The sequence below is a fragment of the Camelus dromedarius genome, chromosome 23, assembly GCF_036321535.1.
Source record: "Camelus dromedarius isolate mCamDro1 chromosome 23, mCamDro1.pat, whole genome shotgun sequence".
NCBI lineage: Eukaryota > Metazoa > Chordata > Mammalia > Artiodactyla > Camelidae > Camelus > Camelus dromedarius.
The window spans coordinates 25,892,443-25,916,612 of NC_087458.1; the positions used below are offsets into that span (position 1 = coordinate 25,892,443).

Sequence of the window (24,170 nt, forward strand, 5' to 3'; positions counted from 1 at the left end):
ACGATGTGGGTTCATCTGTGTCTGTGAGCGGGCTCCCCACAGCCGACCGGTGCCCCCCTCCACTCACTCCTCCAGCTGCCTTTTCCTGCCTTTCTAGCAGTTTACCAGAAAGCCCGTTCGTGTTCTTCAAACTGCTCTTTTGAATTATGTGTCTTGATTTTCTCTTGCCTAAATTTGTCCTCTCGTTTCCATGGTAGCTGGCTAGGGGTCGCCAGCTGGCTGGGGGTGTCCTGCTGGAAGGGCATGGAGGCAAAAGACACAGGTGATCACGGGCTGGTGTTTCTGGAGCTCCTCGTGCTCCCAAGCCCTCTCTTGATCTCCCCCACCCCACTTTCCTGCAGGTCCCACAATCTATGCATGCCAAAAGGCAAACACGAAAGAAAAAAGGGAAACAGTAGTTACAGTTTTCTTTTGTTCTGGCCTTTTCAGAAACAGCCTGGCAAGGCTTGGATTGCCTTTCTGGGTAGAGCTATGGGAGAGCTGAGATGGGATGGCTGTTTGGGGAAAGAACCCCAAGGGGGGACACGTTGGGTCTACTTGTCCCATCCACAACTAGGAATAGAAAGGAAGGCCGTAGAGAGAGAGCCAGCATTTAGCCTGTAAAAAGCCACTTCTAAGAAACATGTATAATTTGATGTGCTGTGGGCCTTTGATCTCTGTGACCTAAGCAGCCCCTAGCTGAGAATCTCAGAGCCCATGGATACACAAGTTTTCTTATGGATTCTTGGCTTCACTTTTGAGGGTCCTGTATGTTAGCCTTTCTGTCTTTCACTTGGGTTTTCTATCACATCATAGCTATTTTTCACAAGATACTTTTTAAATCACTCATTTACTTATCCATCCATTTATTCATTCATCCATCCATTCACTCATCCATCCATCCATTTATCCATCTGTCTATGCATCCATCCGTCTCTTCAACAATTATGGGAGAAATAATTCTTGAGTACCAACTATAACCATGAACTGTTTCCCCACCACGGGGATATAGTGGTGAACAAGGTTGACAGTATCTGCTCTGAACTAGTTTACATTCTTCTGAGAACAACAAGTAAACAAGAAAATACCAGAGAGTAAAAAGTGGAAGGTTAACATAGGGTGATGTCATACAGGGTCTCTGGGTGGGTGGTCCAGGAAAGTGTCTGAGAAGGTAGCGTATAGTTTGATATTGGAGCACCAAGAAGCAGTTACTGTGGGAAGATGGGGGAGGAGCACTCGCAGCATGGAACAACTAGCTTAGATGCCCTAAGGCAGAGGCAAGCTCGTGTGCTTAGAAATAGCAAAATCAGTGTGAGGGGAACGAGGGAGGGAGAGGGAGGTAGGAGATGTGGTCAGAGCCTGTTTCAGCCCAGCTGCCACTGTAGTGATTGACCAACTCTGTGCATGTAAAATTCAGTAGCCCTTCGCCTCATGCTATGCACCTGCCACCTCTTACCTAGAGCTTCCCTATTGATACTGAACTGTGAGATACTCAGAGCTCTCTTGGGCTGACTGAACTGCCTGAGTGATAACTTTTAGTCAGCAGGAGACCCAGCAGAGGAATTCTCCTCTGACGGACTGTCCGGAGACACAGTTATCTGAGCTTTTAGCAGCGACCAGCTTAGTAATACACCCCTCGTATTGGGTCTCTTTTCCTCATGCCTGTGTCCATGTGATTGCATTTAAACCCTTGCCCTGAGTTTCAATTCCAGCTTGAACAGTTCCTGGTTATGTGGCTTCAGTCTGAGTTTCTCATCTGCAGTATGGAGATTAGTAACACCAACTGCCTGGAGTTGTTGCGAGAATGAAATGATTTAGGTGTATAACCTGCCAGGCACAGGCTCTTTCTGCCTCCCCTTATTGCTTTCATAATAAATCAGTCCTGTGGCAGGTGCAGTTCAGTGAGGTTGAATGCAGGTAGGGGGTCAGCCTTGGCCCCCATCTGGCAGACCCCTTTCCAGGGTTTAGCCTGGAGATTCTGGAGTTTGTGCCTTTAAGGGAGGGAATAGATCCTTACAAAATGTTCCCCTAGTGATATGTAGGAGGCTGGAATCTAGCCCGTTCTTCTCAGAGGCTCCAGGCAGCATCCCTCTACAAGTTACCTCGATGGTGCCCCGTGAGATAGTTTGAGACAAGTGTTGTTCAGTCCATTTTGTGGATGGAAGGTGCTAATACTTTCGGCAGCGTGCCTTCCCACTTTGCAATCAACCTCAAAGGCACTTCCCCCTTGGATACTGTCTTCTTCACTTGTTCAACTAAAACTAACGTTGGCTCTTGCAGAATAAATCTTCAGCTAACAGTGGCTGATGTGAACAACCCTTAGACCCGTCTCAGACATCATAATGTGGCTTTTTTGAAATTACAAAAGTATTTTACGTTTATTTTAGAAAAGATGAAAAAGCACAGAGAAGAGAATTTATGTTATCCACAAGCCCATCATGTACTGTTAATCACTAACATGGGATAAATATTCCTTCTAAGGTTTCTGCCCTGCTCCCACGCATGCGTATACACTCACATACACACACCTTCATGCACTTTATTATACTAAGTGTGGATTATAGTGCACACGTATTGCTTTTGTAACCTGCTTCCCTGACTAATCATATACTGTGAGCAGTTTCCTGTGTCATTAAATATTATTTTACCATATGATTTAGCCTATGATTTTTAATAATTGCAAACTATTTCATTATATGACTGGATGTTATGTTAACCAGCTCCTTATTGTTGTGATTTGGATTGTAGTTTTGCATATTGGCATTAACAGTCCAACGGACAATTTTATAAAGGTGTATCTGTGTGCATGTTCCATGATCTCATAAGGACAGAATTCTTAGAACTGGAATTACTGGGGCATAGGCAATGCATGTTTATGACCCTTGAGAAATACTGCTTCCATCTCCCTCTGGAGAGTTTGTACTAACTACTCCTCTGCCAATAGTGGACGAAACTGCTCAGACCTCTGCCAACTCCTTGTATTTTAATTAGGAAGACGACCTCCTGAACGTCTCTTACACACTTTTTTGAATTATGATACATTTCAGACATTCAGTATAGAAAACAATTCAGAAACTTCCGTAGACCCACCACCATATGAATGGATCGTAATATTTGCCATATTTACTTTATCTCTCTCCCATTTATAAAGAAATTAACTGTTACAGGTGTACGTGCATACTATCCTTAACCCTTGCTCCAGAAGTCACCACTTTTCTGAAACTGGTATTTCACAACCACGTGCGTTTTTGTAATTTTACTGCGTATGCATGTATTCATAAAATATATATGTGCATTTTTGTGTGTTTTAAAGTTTTATGTAAATGATGTATGGAATGTGCCCTCTTGCAGCAAAGCGAACACTTGTTTTTAAGATTTACCAGTGTTATTACACATCCACTTAGTTCATTATTTCACTTTCTGCATAGAACTCCATGGTATAAATAAATCACAGGTTGTTAATTTTCTTCCCTTCTGAGGGGAACTAGGTTGCTCCAGTTTTGCTATTATAAGTAGTGTTAATATGATCAACCTTGTCCACGTCTTCTTGGGCACATGTGTGAGATTTTTCTCTAGGGTAGGTGCAGAAACGTGGAAGCACTGAGTTTTAGAATGCACATTTCCAGCTTTATTAGGTGTCACCACATTGCCTTCCAGAGTGACTGTACCATCTACCCTCCTACCATATGCGGAGTTCCCATTTCTGTCTATCTTCCAGAACACTTGAGACAGTCAGAATTATTAAAGTTTGACAATCTGACGGGTATAAAATGAAATCCAGTTCTTACATTAATTGCACTTCCTTGTTTCCCCCTGATTGCTAGTGGAATTGAGCATTTATTGGCCATTTGGATTTCTTCTTAGATAAATTGTAGGTTCATACCCTTTCCTCATATTTCCATCATGTAGTGTGTGTGTTTTTTCCTTCTGATTTATGAGAGTTCTTACATGTACTCCAGATATGATTTGTGGGTTATAAATATCTTCTGCTTCGCATGGCTTGTCTTTCTCACTTTGTTTATGGTGGTTTTTGTCACACAGAGTTGTTAATATTAGTATGGTAGAATTTATCTGCTTTTTTCCTTGATGCTTTTTTCTTGATGTTTTGTTTTGTTTTATCTTGTTGGAAAATTCCTTCCACATAATGAGTTAAGAAAAAGTCATATGTACTGGTTTTAAATTAAAATTTTTAGTTTTGCTTATCTCTTTTGGCTCTTTTGATTCATCTGGAAATAATTTTTGTGTAAAGCGGTAGGCTCTATTTTCTCTCTTATCCCCCACCCCCACACCCATGCCTTGCCCCATGATTAGTCTTTTGGTCCAACACCATTTAGTGACTAGTCAATTTGTTTCCACTGTTTCTGGGCATCTCATTCCATTCCACTGGTCTAATGGTATATCTCTTTCACCCTTGTCTCACTGACTTAGTTTTTATAGCTTTGTAGCTTCGATATGCTAGGATAAATCCTCCCCACACCCCTGCCAAGTTGTCTTTTGGATATTTGCCTTTAATTCATTCATACTACTTTTAGAATAAGCTCATCATATTTCATTTTAAAAATGGGATTTTGATTGGAGCTGAGTTTATAGTTTTATTTGAGGGAGGATTGTAATCTTCAAGCTGTTTTTCCAACCCCAAACATGACATGTTTCTTCCTAGGCTTAGATCTTCTTTAAAGTCCCTCAAGAGAGTTAAAAATTCCTCTCTGCATCTTTGACTGCACACCTGTTGTTTGATTTGTTTTTAAGTGCCTTACAGTTCTGATGCTTTATGTGATGTTTTTCTTTAATCATGTATCTTCTGGTTCTTTGTGGTAGCTGTATCAGAGCTTGTATTTCCATGTACTTACTTCGTGTCCAGCATCCTGGTAGAACTTTTATTACTTTGAATGCCTTTTCCCCTCATAATATGTCATATTTTGTTTGGAGACATTATCAGCTGTAACTAATGACAGCTTTGTTCTTTCCTTTACAATCCATATGCCTTTTCTTTCTTTTTCTGTACTTATTACATTGACTAGTACTTTAAGTACAAGAATGAATAGAAACATTTTTAATGGGTGTCTTAGTCACATACCTCACTTCAGAGATATGGCTTGACTTCAAGTCTGTACTCCTCCTGAACAATACCTAACCTCTGGTCACCCTCCCCACCTTACACAGCACTGTTGCCTAGTGATATGGCTTCATCTTATGTGTGTGTGTGTGTGTGTGTGTGTGTGTATTCACATTCACAAATTAAACTATCTTATGTGTCATTTATCTGTGTGTCTATTTATTTATCTTTATTTTAGGTTTGCCTTCATATTTACCATTATCTTTTGCTTATCATGCCATTTTCTTGCATGGGATTCTTTTCTTCCATTTGCATTTCCTTCTTGAGGAATGTTGTACAGTAGTTATTTCAGTTGAACTTGAGTGGTAAAACTTTACTGTTCTGAGAAAGCCTTTATTTCACCTTCAATTTTGAATAACAATTTACTGAGTATTTTTAGCACTTGAAGGTGTTGTTCCATTATTTTCTAGCCTCTATTATTATAGCTGCTAATCTAACTATTGTTTCTTGTAGGCAAACTGTATTTTTCTCTCAGGATGCTTTTAAGATTTTCTCTTCATAATTTTAGAACTTTCAATATTTCACTAAAATGTATATAAGTTGGATTTATCGTTGTTCATTCTGCTTAGAACTCTTTGAAATTCTTGACTCTGAGGATTTATGTCTTTCATTAATACTGGCAAAATCTAATTTTTAGCTCTTCAAATACTGTCTTTCTACATTATCTCCTTCTAGAGCTTCCATTTGATGTTATTTGGATCTTTTTGTTCTGTTCTCCCTTTCTCTTAACTTTAACCACATTTTCCACCTGTCCCTCTCTCTGTGCCGTGTACTCGGGGGTTTCCTTGCTGTTTACTAATAATCTCCTTAGTTGTGTCTAACATAATAGTTAACTTATCTACTACTGCTTTTAATTTCAGTGATTAGATTTTTCATGACAAGAAATTGTATTTGCCACTTAATACTTTTTTCATTGTATCCTATTATTGTCTTTCATTATATACCTTTTGTATTATTTCAAGCTCTAGTGCTTGGATTCTCTTGTTTATTATATCAGCTAACTTTTCCTTATGGTAGATTGTTTCTCTGTGTGATTAAAAAGTTTTGATTGTGAGCTCATGTCTGATCATGGTTGTTTTTCCCACAGAAATGCAGCAGAGTCTAGGTTATAAGAGTAGCCTCCTAGAATGGTTGTATTAATTCTCTTACTTAATTCAGGAAAGTTACTAGGGCTGTTTTTACCTTTGGCTTAAGGAGTGACCTGAACTGTCCTGAACATGTAGTATGAATTCAGCTCATAAATCAATGTAACATACACAGTCTTGGGTTTTGATTTCTCAGGGTTTTGCTTTTCTTACTCAATCAGAGATAAAAGCTTCCTTATAATCTTTTTTTGTTGTAGAGTTGAGTCCTTCAAGTGTCCCAGCTAAATGTAGAGTCTTAGTTTCAACCTCTGTTCACATGTACTCTTAAGACCTTATCTCTTGCTTTTGAATGGGTGTAAAACCCATCCGTGAAATCTTCTAAGTTACCGGAACTGATCACTGCCCTGTGGGGCAGCTGCAGTCTCAGTTCACATGCTTAGTCCTGTGTTTTTCATTTCCTCCTAGGAATTTCCTTTTATATTTTCTAAGTTCAGCAATATATGTTTTAAAATATATTTGAAAATATATTCCTGTACTTTATCTAGCTTTCTAGAAATTTTTAGCAAGAGGTTTTTCTTATTCTGCCATCTCACTAGTACTGAATCCTTGAATGACTTTTACAAAGAGAATTCTCGGAAATAGGAATGCATAAGATATTTCCTAGGGGCATACACAGAGTCCTCCAAGACTTATAAGTGTGATTTTCCTAGTGGAGAGGCTACTTAGTGCTGGACTGAGCATAGAAGAAGATTTGAGCAAGACAGTGGGGGAGAAACAGCAGTGCATTAATGAACAATTACTTTCTGCCCCCTCAGATGGTACACAAGTGCTTAGCTAATGGCAGTTCACTTAGAAAAGTGATCATTGACAAGTCCTTACCAGCAGCTTCTAAAAATATCTTGCCTGAAGTGATTGAGTCTTTTTAGGGAATGAAAGATCAGAATCTGGAAGCAGGGAGATGGTTCTCAAGTTGTAGTGAAGACACATTCTAGAAGCAAAGTGGGAACCGCGGAAGGTGTTGGTGAAAGGCGAAATTGAAGGACTCAAGCTCTCCTCTAAATTTAAAAATGAGAAGAGGAAGCAAACAGAAGGAGAAGCTGGGGTGAGGGTGTAAAGGACTGAATTGAAAGCATGAGTGTAGGAGTTTTCACTGAAGACAAAGCCAATTTGAGGGGGAAAACCTATTCTCCACAGGGCCTGGTAACCACATTTCTTAGCATCCAAAGTATCAGGAGAAATGCTACTTGACTGAGATCCAGTTGCTAAGCCTTAAGCAGATGATATTGGATTGCTATCACTCGCATGCTTCAGCCTGAGTTCTCCCTTCTGTCTCCGCTAAGAATGTCTCTTTTCATACCATGTAGGGCTCTGAGGCCATTAGAAAACCAGACCTGCAGCTCTGAGTTTGCTCCGGCATCCAGAGGCCATGTCTTATCAGATATGAGGGAGGGAATTGAAAGATAGGGCTGGTATTGCAAGAGCATTCTATGGGAGTTACTGCATTTCTGGTTATGATGCTGACGAGTTGTGTGATCTTGAGAAACTCATTTAATTATTCCATACTAGTGATCTCAACTAGGGGCAGTTTTGTGCCCCGCACCCCACCCCTTCTCCAAGGGACATTTGGCAATCTGGAAACATTTTTGATTGTCATACTGGGAGGTGCATCTGGTGTCCAGTGGTAAGAAGCCAGAGTGCTGCTAAACATCCTGTAATGCACAGGACAGCCCGTCACGACAAGGAGTTACCTGACTCAAAAATGTCAGTAGTACTGAGGCTGAGAAGCCCTTTTCTCCATTCCATTTTTACATGCCTTTTCTCATCCATTAAAAGGAGGGGTTAGATATGTGTGTGGCTAGATTAGGTAAGCTCTATATTCAATTTACACATCTATCTAACACAGACCACTTCTTTCTGCTCTGTTTGTAGACCCATGCATCAAATGAAATGGGTTGAAAGCACCCCTCCTTTTCTACCAAAGAACAAAATTGTGTTCTCCAAATAGTACAGATTCACAGCAACCACTGTGTTTGCCTCTGCACAACAGGTCATTCATCTTGTCAGGTTATGTTTGCAAGTTGCGTTTGTGCCTGTGACGTGAGAGTCGAGGGTTAGCTTCTTTGAGCTGAACCGATTGTCTCCAGAACAGGTTTATCACTTCTAGCTTTTCCCATACAACTTTCCCATCATGGCACAGATCCTAAGAGGTCCATGTCCTGGCTGTGTCTGGTTGTCTTTGCATATCCTTACCATTCATTCATTCAATAACGTGTGTGTAGTATCCACCATGCCCAAGGCGGTGCATTCGTTGTGTGGACAGTAAAAGGCTGGATACATTAAACCCCTTGCAGTGTAGTGGGGAGAAGCGAGCCATACACCCAGTACCCCAGGCAGGAGGACACGATGTGCCAGCGGTTCTCCGAGGAGAAAGAGATCACAGGATGCTTCGCTGAGAAAGTATGGTGTGAACCGGTCTGGTTTTTTGACAGGTGGATACGGAGGAAGCGGGAAAGAAGGGAGAAAGAAAATGAGAAATGATATGCAGGAGGATTTGCGTTTGTGGAAAGTGTGTTTTTGTGTATTTGTGGACTGGTGAGAATCCTGCTTCATCGGAGCAGGTGGTGAGAGCTAGCCAGTAATAGGAGATATTGCTGGGTGCACAGACGAGGAGGGGGCGGGGCTTTGCGTTCAGTCCTGGTTCTTAAAATAAGGGCTTACATGGGATGACATTTAAGTTTGCTTCTGACCCTAAGAGGATAAGATCGCCTGGTTCCACAGTTATATTTGATAGGCAGTAGAAAACTCATTTATTCATTCAATAAGTAAATTTAATGTTTTTTTTTTTTTTAAGCAGGCACTGCGCTAGGCACGGGGGATGCAACCTTGAACATGCTCTTGCATTCTGCTGCATAGCAGGCTGGGGTTAGGACCAGAGTTGGGCTGTGCAATGAACGGTTGTGGTTGAACCTGGAAGAGGAAGATGGGTTGTGAGGCTCTTCTTGGCTTCCGAGGAGGAGGAATAAAGCTCTGACCTTGTGAGGTGGTAGTGCAAATAGGAATGCAAGGAAAACAGAGAAAGTAGAATAGAAAAAAAAAAAAAAAGTGACAGGACGCAGGGAAGGGTTGGTGGCGGAGGTGGGCGGGAGGAAGGATCCAGGATGAGTCCAGAGCTTCATACCTGAGTCAGTGGGACACTGTGATATGGCCACCAGAGTTAGAGACCTGGGGAGGGGGTGGTTTGGAGGAAAAGATCAGGAGCTGACTTTTCTTTTCTTTTTCTTTTTTGTAGGAGGATGTAATTAGTTTTTTTCCCCTTTATTTTTAGAAGAGGTACTGGAGATTGAACCCAGGACTTCTTGCATGCTAAGCAGGCACTCTACCACTGAGCTATACCCTCCCCCGATGAGCTGGTTTTTTTAAACCAGTTGATTCACAGCTCTGCCAGGCCATTCGGGTGGAGGAGCCCATCTGAGCAGTTGTGAATGTGGGACCAGACCTTAAAAAGGACAGGAAAAGATTTGGGAGCCCTCCAGATAATAGGTTTGGTTGAAGCCATCGGGTGGATGAGATCACAAGAGAGAGTGTGTACACAGAGGAGACGGTCGGAAGCAGGCTCTGAGGGATGTGCGCATTGAGGAGGGGAAGGACAAGGGCAGAGGATGAAGGCACAGAGAGAACAGACTGGAGATGCTGGGGCTAGGCAGTGGAGGGCGGGGGAGGCTGGGAGGCAGGGAGGCCAGTTCCTGCAGAGCCCCGGATGCAGCAGAATGTGTACACACCCTAATAGCCTCCTGGGAAACAGACTCTGGTTTTAAAAATCCCCTGGAATGTAGTCAGCTGTGAAAGTGGTGAGCCACCTGATCATTTTATCACTTTGCAGCGCCTCAGCCAGAGGGTGAGGGGGGAGAGGAGGAGGAGGAGGCTCTCCAGTGAGTCATCCCTCCCGTGTGTTGGGAGCTGTGGGGAAGACGTTTGCTGTGAGGGAAAGCTGCTTGCTTTATTGGATGGGAGGTTCCCGGAGCGGTATGGCAACCAGAGGACTTTAGAAGCGACAGCCTTTGGCCTGAGAGGTAGACCACCCCCGGGAGGACATCTGGGGACTGTCTGTGATTAGTTTTGTCTCTGCCGTCCTGGTCTGCACAGCCTGGGCAGCTGCGTGGCCGTGGGGGGGATGTGTAGCTCACGCAAAACCTTCCAGTTTCCAGGAAAAGGGATGTTTCAGTTTTTTATTTTTGGTGGGGGAGGAGGCTCACTGCCCGAGCCCCCCCTTAACTCCGGAGCTACCCTGAGCTCTGCCACTCCAGGCCGCTGAAACCATTCTCGAACCTCACCATGCAGGCCACGCTCGCAGTGCGGGGCTGGGGCAGTGCGTGACTTCTGGCCTCAGACAGGTCCAGGTCCAAGTCTAGCTCTGCCATTTACTGGCTGTGTGGTCTCAGTTTAGGGACGTCGTTTCTCTGATCTCAGTTGCCTCATCTGAAAAAATGGTTGAAGCCTCTGGAAATTCTCATGCAGATCAAACGAGGTAACGCACACACAGTACCTCTTAGTTAGACCTTCCGCAAATGGGAGGTGGTGTTACTGCTTTGAAACTTTTCCTTTCCTTCTTCTGCTCCCCTCTCTTCTTGTTGAATTGTTTTCAGAATCTCTTTCCCTTTTCTCCAATATTTTTGAAGAAAATTTAATTTGAAGAAAATTATAACCTCACACCCCTTAGCCAGCTCCTGTCTGGCTCCCTAGGCAATTGAAGGGCCTTGAATGCTTTAACTGTGCTGGCATCGCTCCCTTTTGGAAGTAGGGAGGTAGGGAGGTGCCTTTGGGCATCACCTGTAATGCCCAGTGTCTGTCCCTACAGCTGTCATAGTGATACCTCCCTCCGTGGTGCTGACACTCTAAGTGTGCAGGGCATTTTCACACATATCATCTCAACAGGCTCCCCACAGTTTTGGGAGCTGGGTCTTTTACCTCAGAGATCTGGAGATTGTCTTCAGTTTACAGGGGTGTGTGTGTGTGCTCGCGCGCGTGCGTGCGTGTATGTGCATGTGTGAGCTCGAAGGATTGCTTCTTTTCTTTTAACACAAAAAGCTAAAGTTTCAAAGCAGGTGGGGTGTGGGTTAAACACTGTTCTAAATGGCAGGCCTGCTGTTCATGGGGAAGGAAAGTGGCCTGAAAGTTTAAAAATAACCTGAACAGGATAGACTCCTGTGAGTTCTACAGCCCGGAGCACTGTAAGTCTGTGGGCGTCTTACCTGCTGGAGCCCAGGCAGGAAAACAAGTTGAGAGGCAGGAGGATTTAAATGTGCTGAATCCCTCAGTGGCACGCGTTGGCAGCAGCAGCATTCATTAAAGAAAAAAAGTTCCAGCCATACCGAATGATCAAGATCGATATTCCTGAATGGTAGGAACAGCACTACCCCAGCTTTGCTGAACACGGAGCTCTGGGTAATAGCTGGGCCCGCCGTGCGGCGGACCCTCCTTCTCTGCTGCCGAACATCGTCTCCTCTCCTTTCCTCCCTTCCCTCCTTTAGTGACCCCTCCAGAGTCTGGCTGATAACTTTTCCAGGTAGCCACCTAGACTGACCCCCACCAGGGGGCTCGGGGGTTGGGGCATTTGGGGTAGCTTTGACCATTCATTGACTAATAAGCCAATGGGTTGATAAAACCATGTTCATCGTGAGCAGACTTTGCACAATAATATACACTTTGGATTTTGAGAAGTTTTGAAGAGTTTCAACAGTTTTCGAAGCAGGACTCAGTTCTCCTTGCTTGGTTCGTGCCTGAGGACGTGGCAATGCAGAAATGAGGCAGCAAGTCAGGCTGATAACACCAGCATGGATTGGAAATCAGTGCACTTGAGAGTCTGTTGTCATGGTTGGTCTACCAGTAGTCTCCTGCGAGTTAGCCGGCAGCTCTACTGCTGTCATGTTTGCAAGTGGGGCAATAAACCCAACCAGGACTGCGGTGCGAGTTCGTCTTTGTCCCACACTTGTGCTGGTGTCCTTCAGCTCTGGCTATGGTGTCTGGACATTTTCTTGCCTCTTGGAATCATAGGTTCATCATGAAATTAAGTGACTACCCAGATCTCTATTAATGGTATCAGTGAGAGGCCCTGCAGTGTGGTGGTGAAGATAACCGACTTTGGAGTCAAACAGACCTGGGGTTGACTTTCTGTGTGATGTCATTCACCACCCGTCTGACCTTAAGGGAAATTATTTAATGTCTTTCAGTTTTGCTTTTCTTGTGTGCCAAATGCAGACTGTAACAGTGCCTACCACATGGAATTATTCTGAGAAATAAGGAAAGCGAAGTGCTTAGTACAGCACGTTGTGCACAGTCTGTGTTTAACACCTGTTACAATTAACCTGGTTGCCTGTACTTTTCCTTGTAATAATTATTCTTTACTTGTTTGATACATGTCTGTTTTTCTTTTTGTTTTTTACAGTCCTCGAATTTGCCATATGAAATTATGACTTAGTGGAGAACGGATATTATTTTAACAAAGGGAAAACAGCATAATAGGAAGCTTTGGGTGATTATATTAATACATGACCACTTTACAGCCGGCAGAATTTCTTTGGAGAATGTGGATGAGTGATGGAGTGATTATGTGAAAAAGCCAAACAAAAACAAGAAGGGGAAGGGCTGTATCCTGAGTGTGACTGTGTGTGTGTGGAGAAGGGACTGGCTTGTTAAGGGCTTTAGGAGTATTTCACAGATTCTCTCTTTGGATTGAGAATTACATTCCTACTTTTCCCATTTTTAAATGGCACCTTGGGAATATTTAGAAATCTTCAAAAGAGCTTGTAATTCTTCACCTTTGAATGTACTGTGTTAAGCCTGTCTGAAAGCTCCCAACAGCTTAGGAAGATTCCTTGTATATGTTTGTACACTTGACTGGCAGAACGTGAGATCAGATCAGAAGCTAGAGTGTGTCTGCGTACAGTCAAAAGTGTCTGTGTCTCTTTCCCGTGTAATTCTTCACAAGGGAAAGAGGCATGAGGGTGACATTTGCCTTTTTTGCAGAGAGAAGAGATAGAACCGATTAAGACGGGAGTTGGTTTTTTTTTAAAGCAGAATTTTATTCTATGTTTCATTTTCTGTGGAAAGGGATCTGAAAGTATTCTCTATGCATGGATTGGAATGTCTCTTTTAAATAACTGATTCCCCCAACCTTAATTCAACTACGTTTTTAAAGAGCAGGCGATATTCCCCAGAGGAGAATGAACCCTATAATTTATGATGGATAAAATGAAGGTGAGGCTGTTATTATGCTGGAAAAGCTTCCCCTGAGTTAGAGTCACCTGATCTCCTCCGAGAGAGGTAAGCATCCTTTCTCACTAAGGGGAGGATGAACACTCAACCCCGAAACAGCTGGAACTTCGGACAACAGCGCGGAGACTTGGAGGCACAGCGGAATGTGGCACAGGAGAAGGGCAGCCCCTCAGATAAGGGCCAGCTACCTGGTTGATGCCAAAGCTTTTTTCACCAAAAGGAGTTGCATGAGGCTCCAACATTCATCGGTTGACTATGTATTTAGTAAAGGCCTGCTACGAGGATGACGCAATGGAGGCTCTCTGGGTAATAACAAAGGGGAAGTTACGTCTTCTGCACTGGAGAAGCTTATACCACAGTGGAGGAGACAAGGTGTACCTACCTGAAAAATTAAAGAGGTGTGTACTGGTGAGGTTACACCCGTGACAACAATGGCAGTGAGTAAACAAGGTGCTATGTATGAGCGATCCAAAATTTCTGTGAGTTTTTAGGAGGTAGCAATCAAAGTCGGAGTTGGAGAGGCTACAGAAGGCTTCATGGAGGAGGCAGAACTGAAGGGACCCACACCCCTTGAGGGATACCAGGAACTGGAGCAGCAGAAAAGAGGAAGACTGTGCTAGGTTCAGTCTGAAGCAGGAGCTGTGAGCAGGAGTTTGGAGGCAGGTGTGGGTCTGATGTGTTCTAACTATGTTAATACTACAGTACACGGGAAGGTGGTGTTGGAGAGGGAGGTTGAATTCAGATTGTCTTGAATTGTCAGGCTGAGGAGTCTGGCCATGTTTTAGGCTGCGAGGAGCCACTGAAGTTAAGTGATTGGTTGGGAGGATGATGTCACCTGGATAGAAGGTGGAAGGTTTGGAGGGGGAGCCTGCTTTGAAGGAATTAGAATGAATTCACTTTTTTAGAAGTTGAAGAATAGTAAGTTTACAGTGTTGTGTCAACTTCTGGTGTACAGCATAACGTTTCAGTCATACATATACATACATATATTCCTTTTCATATTCTTTTTCACTATAGGTTACTACAAGATATTGAATACAGTTCCCTGTGCTATACAGTAGAAACTTGTTGTTTATCAGTTTTATATATAGTAGTCAGTAACTGCAAATCTCAAAATCACTTTTAATCACATTGAGTTTGAGATGATGAAGAGATGCCCAGTTCTTAACTGCACATTTAGGAATGAGGTGAAAGGGTTTAGAGCCTAGATGTGGAAGTAGTGGGGATAGTTGAAACTGTGCGTAAGGACATGACCCCAAAGGGAGAGAAGTCAGAGAGAGGGTCAAGGGGCTGGGGACAGACCCCTGAGGTGCTCCCACAATAAAGGGAGTTGAGTAAGGAAAGGACCAGACAGTGAGAAACTGGGAGGTGTGGAGATTGGGATGCTTAGAGGAGGGACCTCTGGGAAGGAGGGGAGGTCAGTGGTGCCGAACCCTGCAGGACAGCCAAGGAGAAGGAGGGGAACACAGGGGCCACAGAGGGTCGGTGGGGTCTTCGTGCAATTTCTGGGGCTTGGCAGGGGCAGAGCCAGCATGGTCTGCCCGGATGCACATTTCAAAACTGGCCTTAAGTCCATATCATATGGGACTGCCTTATTCACTCTGATTATTTTATACCAGGTGGGTGTAACCAGCTGCTCGGCGTAGGAGAGAGTGGGAGAGAAAGGGTGTGGTGATGGACAGGTGGTGGCTTAATCTGCAGATGATTCCAACCCAGAGTCCTGCGAGAGGCAAGCCTGGTGGGCGGGGTGGGAGCGAGTTCTCTTCCCTGGGCCGGCAGGGTTCCTCCAGGCTCTCTTTGGATGTGTGCTGCTTTTCCTGCTTCGCTGCAGGGTGAAATATAGGGGGAGAGTGGATGGAGACCGGCAAGTAAGTGCAGGATGCCGCCGGGCACTGCCTCTCCACCCTGGCACCTGACGCCCGGCCTGACACGTGGAAGGTGCTCATTCTATGTTTACTGAATGAATGAATCAGCCGGAGCCCACCTAGGCTGAGCAAGCTTTGCAATGTGTGGGCTGTGTTTTGTTTTCTGAGTCAAGAGGCCAAGCGGGTGGCTGGATGGGCGTATTTCCGTCAGTTGTTCTTACCCTCAGACTGCGATGCTCTGTGGAGCCGGCCTTGGCTGGGCAGCAGGGCTGGCCCCGGTGGTGGGAGCTGAGATACACGGCGATGGGGCGGGGCGCCTTTGCCGTCCAGGGCTGGACACTGACCCCCCAAACTGACTTTCCCAGTAGGAGTTAATGTCTATTCAGTTCAACACATCTGACTTTTGTCCAGGCTGAAAAGTGACCTCATCTTATGGAAAACAAGGGATCGAAGTGGTATTGCTAGGAACTTTGTGATCCTGGATATACTGAGAGAAAATTAAAATGTCGAGTGGTTGGTTAATTCATTCACTGCCTTTCATACCCTTTGAGCCCAGACACTCCTGTGCTTCAGTGCTTCTCCAGGCCTCCAGCTCCGTGTCTTCAAGGAGACCCCACTGGTTCTTCTCTTTCCTGGGGAAGGGGACAGGACCGTCTTGGTCTGTGGCTCCTCCCCCCGCCCCGCCCCTCCCCACGTGCGCTCTCCGGGTTCACACCGCTTTGTGCCTCGTGTTAGGGGTCTTCATGAGGGGGTCCTTCCCTTTCTCTTAAACTGTAAGCACTTAGAGGCCGTGACTGTGTCTGATTTATCCTTGAGCCTCAGAATCCTGGAGAGCAATGCCTGGCACGTTAAAAGGGGTCAATGAGTATTTGTTAAATGGGTTTATGAACTGATGACAAAGTAAACCAGCACGTCTCTCCTAGACATCAGAGCCTTTGAGTTCTTCAGACTCTGGTTTCAAATATTTTGCTTTTTCTTTTGCGTTAAATGGGCTTATTTTATATATTTTTCAATTTAATTTAATTTTTTTACTGAAGTGTAGTTGATTTACAATGTTAGTTTCAGGTGTACAGCAAAATGATTCAGTTATACATATACATACATATTTATATTTTCAGATTTTTTCATTATATATATATTTTTCATTATACGTTATTACAAGAAATTGAATATAGTTTCCTGTTGAATATTTTGCTTTCTTTTTCCTCATTATCTTTCTGACCAAGTCTCAGGCACTTACATTTCTCTGCTCTTCTGTCCATCCTGCACACACCACAGCCAGCCCTGGGCTGCACATCTGAAGTCTGCTTTCAGAAGCAGAAAGCTGTCAGATATGCAGTGTTTGCCTGTGTTACCGTGGTCACAGCTATCATCACTGAAATGTGTTGAAGAAACACTTATGTGGCACTTACTGTATTCCAGGTACTGTTCTAAGAGCTTGACACATATTAACTGACTTAATCTTCACAACAGCCCTGTGGGACAGGTGGAATGCATTCTTAGAAATTTAACCCTCTGGGAGTCTCTCTGGCTCAAGGTCATGGCTTACTTCTCCAAAGTCCAAGATCTTGCCTATGAACAGACTCTTAAACAAGGAAAACATTGCTTGGACATGCAGTATGTAAAGAGTGGCCACACATTGTAAAGAATCCTGATGTTAATATCAGGAGATGCAGCTCTGCTGTTTCCTAGTTCTGTGCACTTGGACAAGTCCCTGAACCTCTGAGCCTCAGATAATAGAATGTGTCTCCCAGTCCTGCAGTGAAGATGCAGTGAGGTAACATTACCACGGTTGGCTCCCGGGAAGTATTGAGTTGTCAGAAATGAATGGTTTTTAAAACTTTTTTTTTTTAAGCAAAATTTGCACATCTGTGGTTGGAGCTGTGGGGTTTCTCAGGCAGAGGTTTGAGAAATGCTGGTTCTAGGGACAGATATTACATAAGGACGTGAAGTTCTGTTTTCATCCAAATCAGGGCTGTAAGGTATTGTGGAAGCCACCAGACTCCCAAGACGTCTGCATTGCCATAATGCTCCTCTGCTCTGCTATGAATTTGCACGTGGTCTCCTGCCAACTTTTTCCTTAAAACCCACTCCCAATTTCTCTCTGCATTATGTTCCTTAGAGCACTGCTTTGCATAAGATTCTATTTCCTGGGAAAGCTCAACAGGGGGGAAAAAAGAACAAAAGGGGCTCTGATCGCTTAAGTTGAGTGGAACTGGCAGGGTAGGGGGAGATGAGGGAGTGGGGCGCCCTCTTTTGGATGAGGCTATGTTTGAAGGCTCCTCAGTGATGGGCTGAATTCTCCTCTGACGATGGCCCAAGGCCTGACAGATCAGGGAAGAGCTTTATGAATGAGGTGAATAGGCTAAGTGCTTCTCCATCCTTGCCACTCACATCTCTCCATTTTGGTACAAACTCCCATGGCCTGCCTGGTCCCGGGGAGTGTGGCCACCTTGTTTCCCTCCGTTCCCAGAGGATGCTGGAGGGCCTTTCGGCCAGTTGCCTCCTCTCCTGCCTGCTTGCGCTGTGGATGTTAAACTGGAGTAGAGGGGCTATGGCATGAAAGCTTTGAAAGTGAACTATCTGCATGGGGTTCCTACTCTAGGAGTTTTCCCCTTGCTTCCTCAGATCCTTTTGGGTTTCTAGTTTGCAGGTCACTGCTAGCAGGAAAACATGTAGAGCATTGTGTGCGTGTATATGTGTGTGTGGTGACCATGTACCCATGTGTGCCTAGTGTGTGGGGCTGCACATTACTATAAGATGGATGGTTGCATTGTTGGTGAAATTTTGGACTTGGGCCTCAGCAGAGTACCATAGGGGACTAGAGGGCTGATGACAAGAGGTCACCTCTTTAGGAATGTCTAGGCTCTCAGATGTGCCTGAGGTGCTGGGCTGCCAAGTACCCAAGCTCACAGCGATGTGCTCACAAATGACCAGTAGATGGCGTTCTAACAACACGAAACTATGACCACTGTCCCTTGTGGGCTGGAAGGGACATGGAAAGGATTTTAGGAAACTGACTTCCAATCAGTTATGACCAATTGCTGATTTTCTCCATTTCCATCTGCGGATCTTTAAGAGGACAGTGGAACTAGGGACACGGGAAGGAGAATGCCCACCAAGTTCCATTAAGAGGAGGACTACGGCAATGACGAGACTAATCTCAGGTTTTTTCCTGAGGATCCTCTAGGGATCTTGAGGACAGTAGATGGGTTCCTAGTTCAGCATCCTCCCAGTGTGGTTCCAGGAGCATGTGGTCACTGATCAAATTCAACTTGAGGATGGTAAGCAGAGCATTCCCATAGGCTTAGCATGATTGTATAGTTTCCTCTCGACGATGGGACAGTTTGGGCACTATTACTACCCAGAAGAAATTGGCCTGAGTATTAGAAAGAGCCAACCAGTGAAAGGCAGATCTATTAAGAAGCCCCAAATCTGCCATTTGTTGGATGTGGGCAAAGTACTTAACATTTCTGAAGCTCCAATTTGTCCACCAAATTGTGGTCATAATACATATGTGGCCAGGCTGACCTCAGAGGTTTAGAGTGAGGTTTATGTAAACTGAAAACTAGGAAACACACAGTCATTGAAATTGTAGCCCTCTGGGGACTGGGAGTAGGCGGGAATTGGAGAACATGAATGAAGTTCACAGATCTCAAAGGTCTCGGGAGCTGTGACAGCGAGGTGGGGGTGAATATGAGAGTGTGCCTTTCTCCCAGCATTACTGCCCCGGGCCAAGTCCATTCCCAAAGCTGTTTATGCTGTCATGTTTGCCTCTGTCCTGGACTGTACCCTCCAGGAATTCTCAGCTTACAACTTCCCTCCAGAGGTGCTCACACTTCCCAGCACACTGTACATTATCCCCAACACAGGCATTTGTGACCCCTGACTCCTCATAAGGCAGGAAGGTAAGCCTTGACTCCAGTGGATCCTCACATTTCCATGTATAACATCCTGTCTCGAGGGTTCTAGGTATCTGAAGAATTACAGCAGCTGCAGAGAACACAGGACACTGTAGAGAGCAAAGGGAATTTGTACCAGATCTCTGCTGAGTGGGTGACATTGAAGAAAACAAGTCAAGGGTTCCTGATCTTCCAAAAACCTCTTCCAGGAGGTAAAAGATTGGTCATCCCTGCTTGCTCTGAGTATGAACAAGCAGGGCCACCACCCTCTAGCCCGTTAAGACCAGGACACAAAGGAAAGGGGTGAAGTTCCAGCACAAGAATGAGGTCCATCAGGCATTCCAGCCAGTAAAGTTATAGATCTAATTCAGTCTAGGAAGTGGATACATAATTTTTGTCATCACCTGTGTTGTTCATTATTGTGTCCTCAGATCCTAAAACAGTGCCTGGTGCTCAGAAATATCTGTCAAATGATTTGAATGAATTTTGTGCTGTGTGTTATGGTCCTACCTCTGAAAGCATGGATTTGATCATTTCTGAAAGTCTTTTCTAATCCTATCTACTTTACAGGAATACTAAGACAGCCACTTGTGACTGGTTCTAAATGGCTGCCAGGCTGATGGGACCTCAGGGTTCATAGTACCACCTTCCCTTTCACTCTGACTAGGGATTCAGGCAGAAAGGACCCTCCAGTTAAGGGAGGCAGAAGGACAGAGTAAGGCTGGAATATGAAATCAAAATGCTAATTAGAGCTGACTCACCTCAAATAGTCATTTGGCTGAAAATGGACTCCCCTGAATGGAAAGTTCAACATTCCACACCCAAGGGCGGCATTGCCTGCTGGGGGTGGATGTGTTGGGACCATTCCTTTGGTTTTCCAGCACCAGAGACCTTCCCTTCATACATACACCTCACACAGCAGCCCCGTGTCAGCGCTCACAGGGCCTTGCCCACACACAGTCACATCCACGGAGGAACGCACGAGCCTCTCACTCAGACGTCACATCAGTTCCCTTCTCACCAGTTTCTCTGGTGCAGAGACACTGCCTTTCACACGCGCGAGGCCACACTCACCCCTGATTTCCAATCTCTGGTCAATCTCTTTGTTTCCTTTCTCTGCCCCCAGGCTGCGTTTCTCCCGTTGCTCAGGTGGGAAGGATTTGGGTAGGACTTTGAGTTCAGGCCAAAGCAGGGGGCAGCTGATACCTGTCTTCAGTTCAAACCTCTGCGCCACCTGTGGGGAATGGCTTGGTTGCTAAACCCAGAGGAGTCCACCTTTCCCAGTTCTGCAGCTCAGATACGAATTGTTTTTTCCTTCACTAATGGGGTAGGTTTGAAGAAGTCAGTGGAGCTGACTTGAAGATAAGATAGGGGTTGGAGGATCTCCTGGATTGTTAAGATTTTGAGAAGGGTAGTTTTAGCCAAGAACTCATCATCTAGGGCCCCAGTATTTATACCACCCTTCCGGAAAAGGACGCGCGCAAGGCTCTGCTAAAGCAGAACCCAAAAGGCCGCCCCAGTTCTTATTTGGAGAAAGAAGGCAGAAGCTCCCGCCGGAGCTGGCTCCAGTGCCAGGCGCGGAGCCCCCAGAGGTCCTAGCGTCCCTCACTGGGCCTCCAGGCTGTTAAGTGGGGACATGGGCAGAAGAGGGTGCTGCCTTCTCCGCGTAAATCGTGAGGAGGCGCTCTCGGAACCTGCGAGGTGCGGAGGAGCGGCAACCGTGCCCTGGCCCAAGGCGCGCAGAGCGCAAAGGCTTGGACTCCCCGCTAGGGCGGCGGCGCGCCGGGCACCGCTCGGGGTCCAGCCCTGGCAGGCGCCACTCGGAGAGGACGGAAGGCGCGAGAACGTGCGCGCTTGCGTGTGCGCCCCCGCCGGGCCTCGGATCCCAGGCGGAGACTCCGCCGCGCCGCCAGCTGTGCCTGCTTCTCTTCTCTTCGCATTAGTTAGGATAAAGCGGCTCCTGCCTGGATCTTTGCAGAGGTGGCCCCTACCCTCTGGTTACCTCAGTCAATAAGCCAAACCAGCCTCGCGTCCCAGGAACCTCCTGCCGCGGTTGGCCGGGGTCCTTCCGGCTGCATCCCGCCCCGCCCATCCCCGCCGGCCCCGCCCCCGCCTCGCCTGGCACTCCAGTGCGCGCCTCGCTGCGCCTCTGCGCTCCGCTAGTTCTGCCCCTCCTCGCCTTCCCCCTCTCCTTCCTCATCTTCTCTGCTCCACGGAGAGGGGCTGCCAGGGTGGAAGAGGAAGACAGTCATTAGTGAGCAAGTTCGGTCCTTGGATCTAACTCCCGTGCCAGGCCACCGCTGGTCTCGACTGCAACCTGTTCCTCCCTCGCCCAGGCGCTCGCCCGCCCGCTCCCGCCCTCTCCCCGGCGCAGCCGCGGATCGCTGTTGCATGCTGATCCGGGGAGGCGGCGGCGGCGGCGGCGGCGGCGGCGAGCGCTCCGGGCGGATGCTGGCACTCGGGTTTCGCTGCTCTCTGGATGCTGCTCAACTTCTCTCCCAAGCGCAGAAGCTTTGAAGTCATTTGTTCCTCTCCGGTTGGATCGACTTATTATTTTGATATTTTGGGCGTTGCGGTTTACGCAGGAACCTCAATACTGCTCTCCCCCCTCCCTCCCCCTCTCTCTACCAACCTTTGGATGCGTCTCTGCTGGCAGATTTAAAGACCCAAGTCTTGGCTGTGGAATTTCTTAGATGGACTTGCAAGGGTTGGCGTTATAAAGCATGTCACCATAACCTCGTCTTTGTCTTTTTTTTTTTTGAAAAGTTCTTTTGTTTTCATTTTCCCCTCCCCCCACCAATAAATTACCAAACTGTTAACCTAGCGGGCCGGTGGCTGCCTCTCTCCCAGAACTAGGTGGTGCGTCTGCCAGAAAAGGAGCTATGTTTGAAGAGCAGCCTACTCCACCCCTCTCCTCTCCAGTCCCTGAACGCCACCACACACTGGCATTTTGAAAAAAAAAATTACCTCCAGAAACTGAGCACCCCCAAGCCCTACCCCCTTTTTTTTCCTCCTTGAGGAATGGAGCTTCGCAGAGGTTGTATTTAGATTCAACAGTTCAGAGCGGCGGGGTTGCTGCTGCCGCCTCTCCGAAGAGCTCGCGAGGCTCTCCGGAGGCGGTGGTCCCCGTGCCTGTCTGGATGCGGCTCTGAGTCTCCGTGTGTCTTTCTGCTTGTTGCGGGTGTTCGGCCACGATCACCTTTGTGTGTCTTCTGTCTGTTTAAACTTCAGGATGGCTCGCTTCGGGGAGGCAGTGGTCGCCAGGCCAGGGTCGGGCGATGGAGACTCGGACCAGAGCAGGAACCGGCAAGGAACCCCCGTGCCGGCCTCCGGGCCAGCGGCCGCCTACAAGCAGTCGAAAGCGCAGAGGGCGCGGACTATGGCTTTGTACAACCCTATTCCCGTCCGGCAGAACTGTTTCACCGTCAACAGATCCCTGTTCATCTTCGGAGAAGATAACATTGTCAGGAAATACGCCAAGAAGCTCATCGATTGGCCATATCCTTTCTTGCCCACCATAACTCCCCTCTCCCCCTTTACATTTCTTCCGGTAAGAGGGGAAACCTAGCATGGAATTTACCCCCATCCCCTCCCTGGTGCCGATTTGCCCCTTTGCTGAAGTGCGCTCTATACTTTGGTGCATCTAAGAGGCAAGCTTGGTGCGGTACAGACCGGTGCGGGCACTAGTGTTTTTCAAGGTAAGACTTGTGATTTTTAAAATTTTTCCTACGTGGAACTCTCCAACATCCCTGGGTGCCTGGTGTTGCGGTGTCTGCCCCTTTCCCAGCTGGGCTTTATTTGATTCCTGGCCCCCTAGTCCCTTCCCAGCTGCACTCCACATAGAACAGGTTGCCCCTAATCTCAGGGTTTTCTTTCATACTCAATCCTTCCTCCTCTTCCCTCCCTTTAAGCCATCCCCTTTGCCCCCATCCCCACCAGCTGGGGAGACACCTACACTATCCGGCTGTAGGAAAGTCAAGGCTCCATGAGGGGATTTATCAGTTCAGAGGCTTCAAGAGCTATGAGCCAAAAACCCTGTAGGCAAATTGACAGATGGGTGAATAACACAGGCATTTGGCTTGGGACCCAGCTTACTCTGGGGACTGAGTTTAAGTTCCACTGAAAGTGAAGTGAATGAGTGTGTCAGGGGAGGCAGTCTCTAATGACACAGCCCAGACAGCTCAGAGTTGGGCTTCTCTTCTCAGCCACAAAAGAGCAGCTCAGTAGGGCCCATCCTTTCCTTAGTCCTCAGTTGGGTACTCCTGCCTCTTAATGCTTGGTCAGCTGGGTGCTCTCCCAGTACCCAGGATCCAGGCAGATATGCTGGGCCTGAATTCCTCAGAGGAGGGCTGCATCAGCTGAGCCCAGAGGTGTGCAAGCAATCTGTCTCCCCCTAGCTCCAAAGGAACTGCTCTCCACAGGGAGCTGGTGGGGGCGACTCTGATGGTGGCGGTGGTGTCAGGGTGAACGGGCATAGAAGGAGCTTCCTTGCAGGTTTAATGAAGTGAGTGCATCAAATGCTGGTTGACGATTTGGCAGCGCACTGCCTCGTTCTTCACTAAGAATATGGACCTCTGGCAAGGTTTTTAGGAATTGGGGGTTGCTGGATGGTGAGGGGGATGCGTAGGGAGCAAGTCCGTGGGATGGTGTTAAATATGGGGGTAGGCTTGGAGACATGGGACTTTGATGATTGTGGAGAGAGATTTCTTGGGAGAGATGCACCTGCAAAAGAGGCCCCTCCTCTCTAGCCTCCCTCCTCCCCACCCCCATCCTCCAGGTGTGCAGCAGGGAGACAGCTAGAGCCACTTTCGGTCTCTAGTATCAGTGAGGCATGAGGCTCAATCCCCTCAGAACCTGGGCATCTCCCTGCTGCCCCCACCCCAGTCTCTGGCCTTCCCCTCCTTCCTCCCTAGTTCCCTGCCTCAGCAGCACAGCGATTGGCTGGCGCGTG

The 24,170-nt window shown here is 46.5% G+C and overlaps 1 protein-coding gene across 1 annotated transcript in view; it reads left to right on the forward strand.

Moving 5' to 3' along the window:
• CACNA1E (calcium voltage-gated channel subunit alpha1 E) overlaps positions 1 to 24,170 on the forward strand; it is a 439,633-nt gene that overhangs the window by 137,250 nt on the left and 278,213 nt on the right. Inside the window, exon 3 of the mRNA XM_064478060.1 lies at positions 22,451 to 22,717. Within this exon, the coding sequence (XP_064334130.1) occupies positions 22,451 to 22,717 (267 nt within the window). The remainder of the gene's footprint in view (positions 1 to 22,450; positions 22,718 to 24,170) is intronic.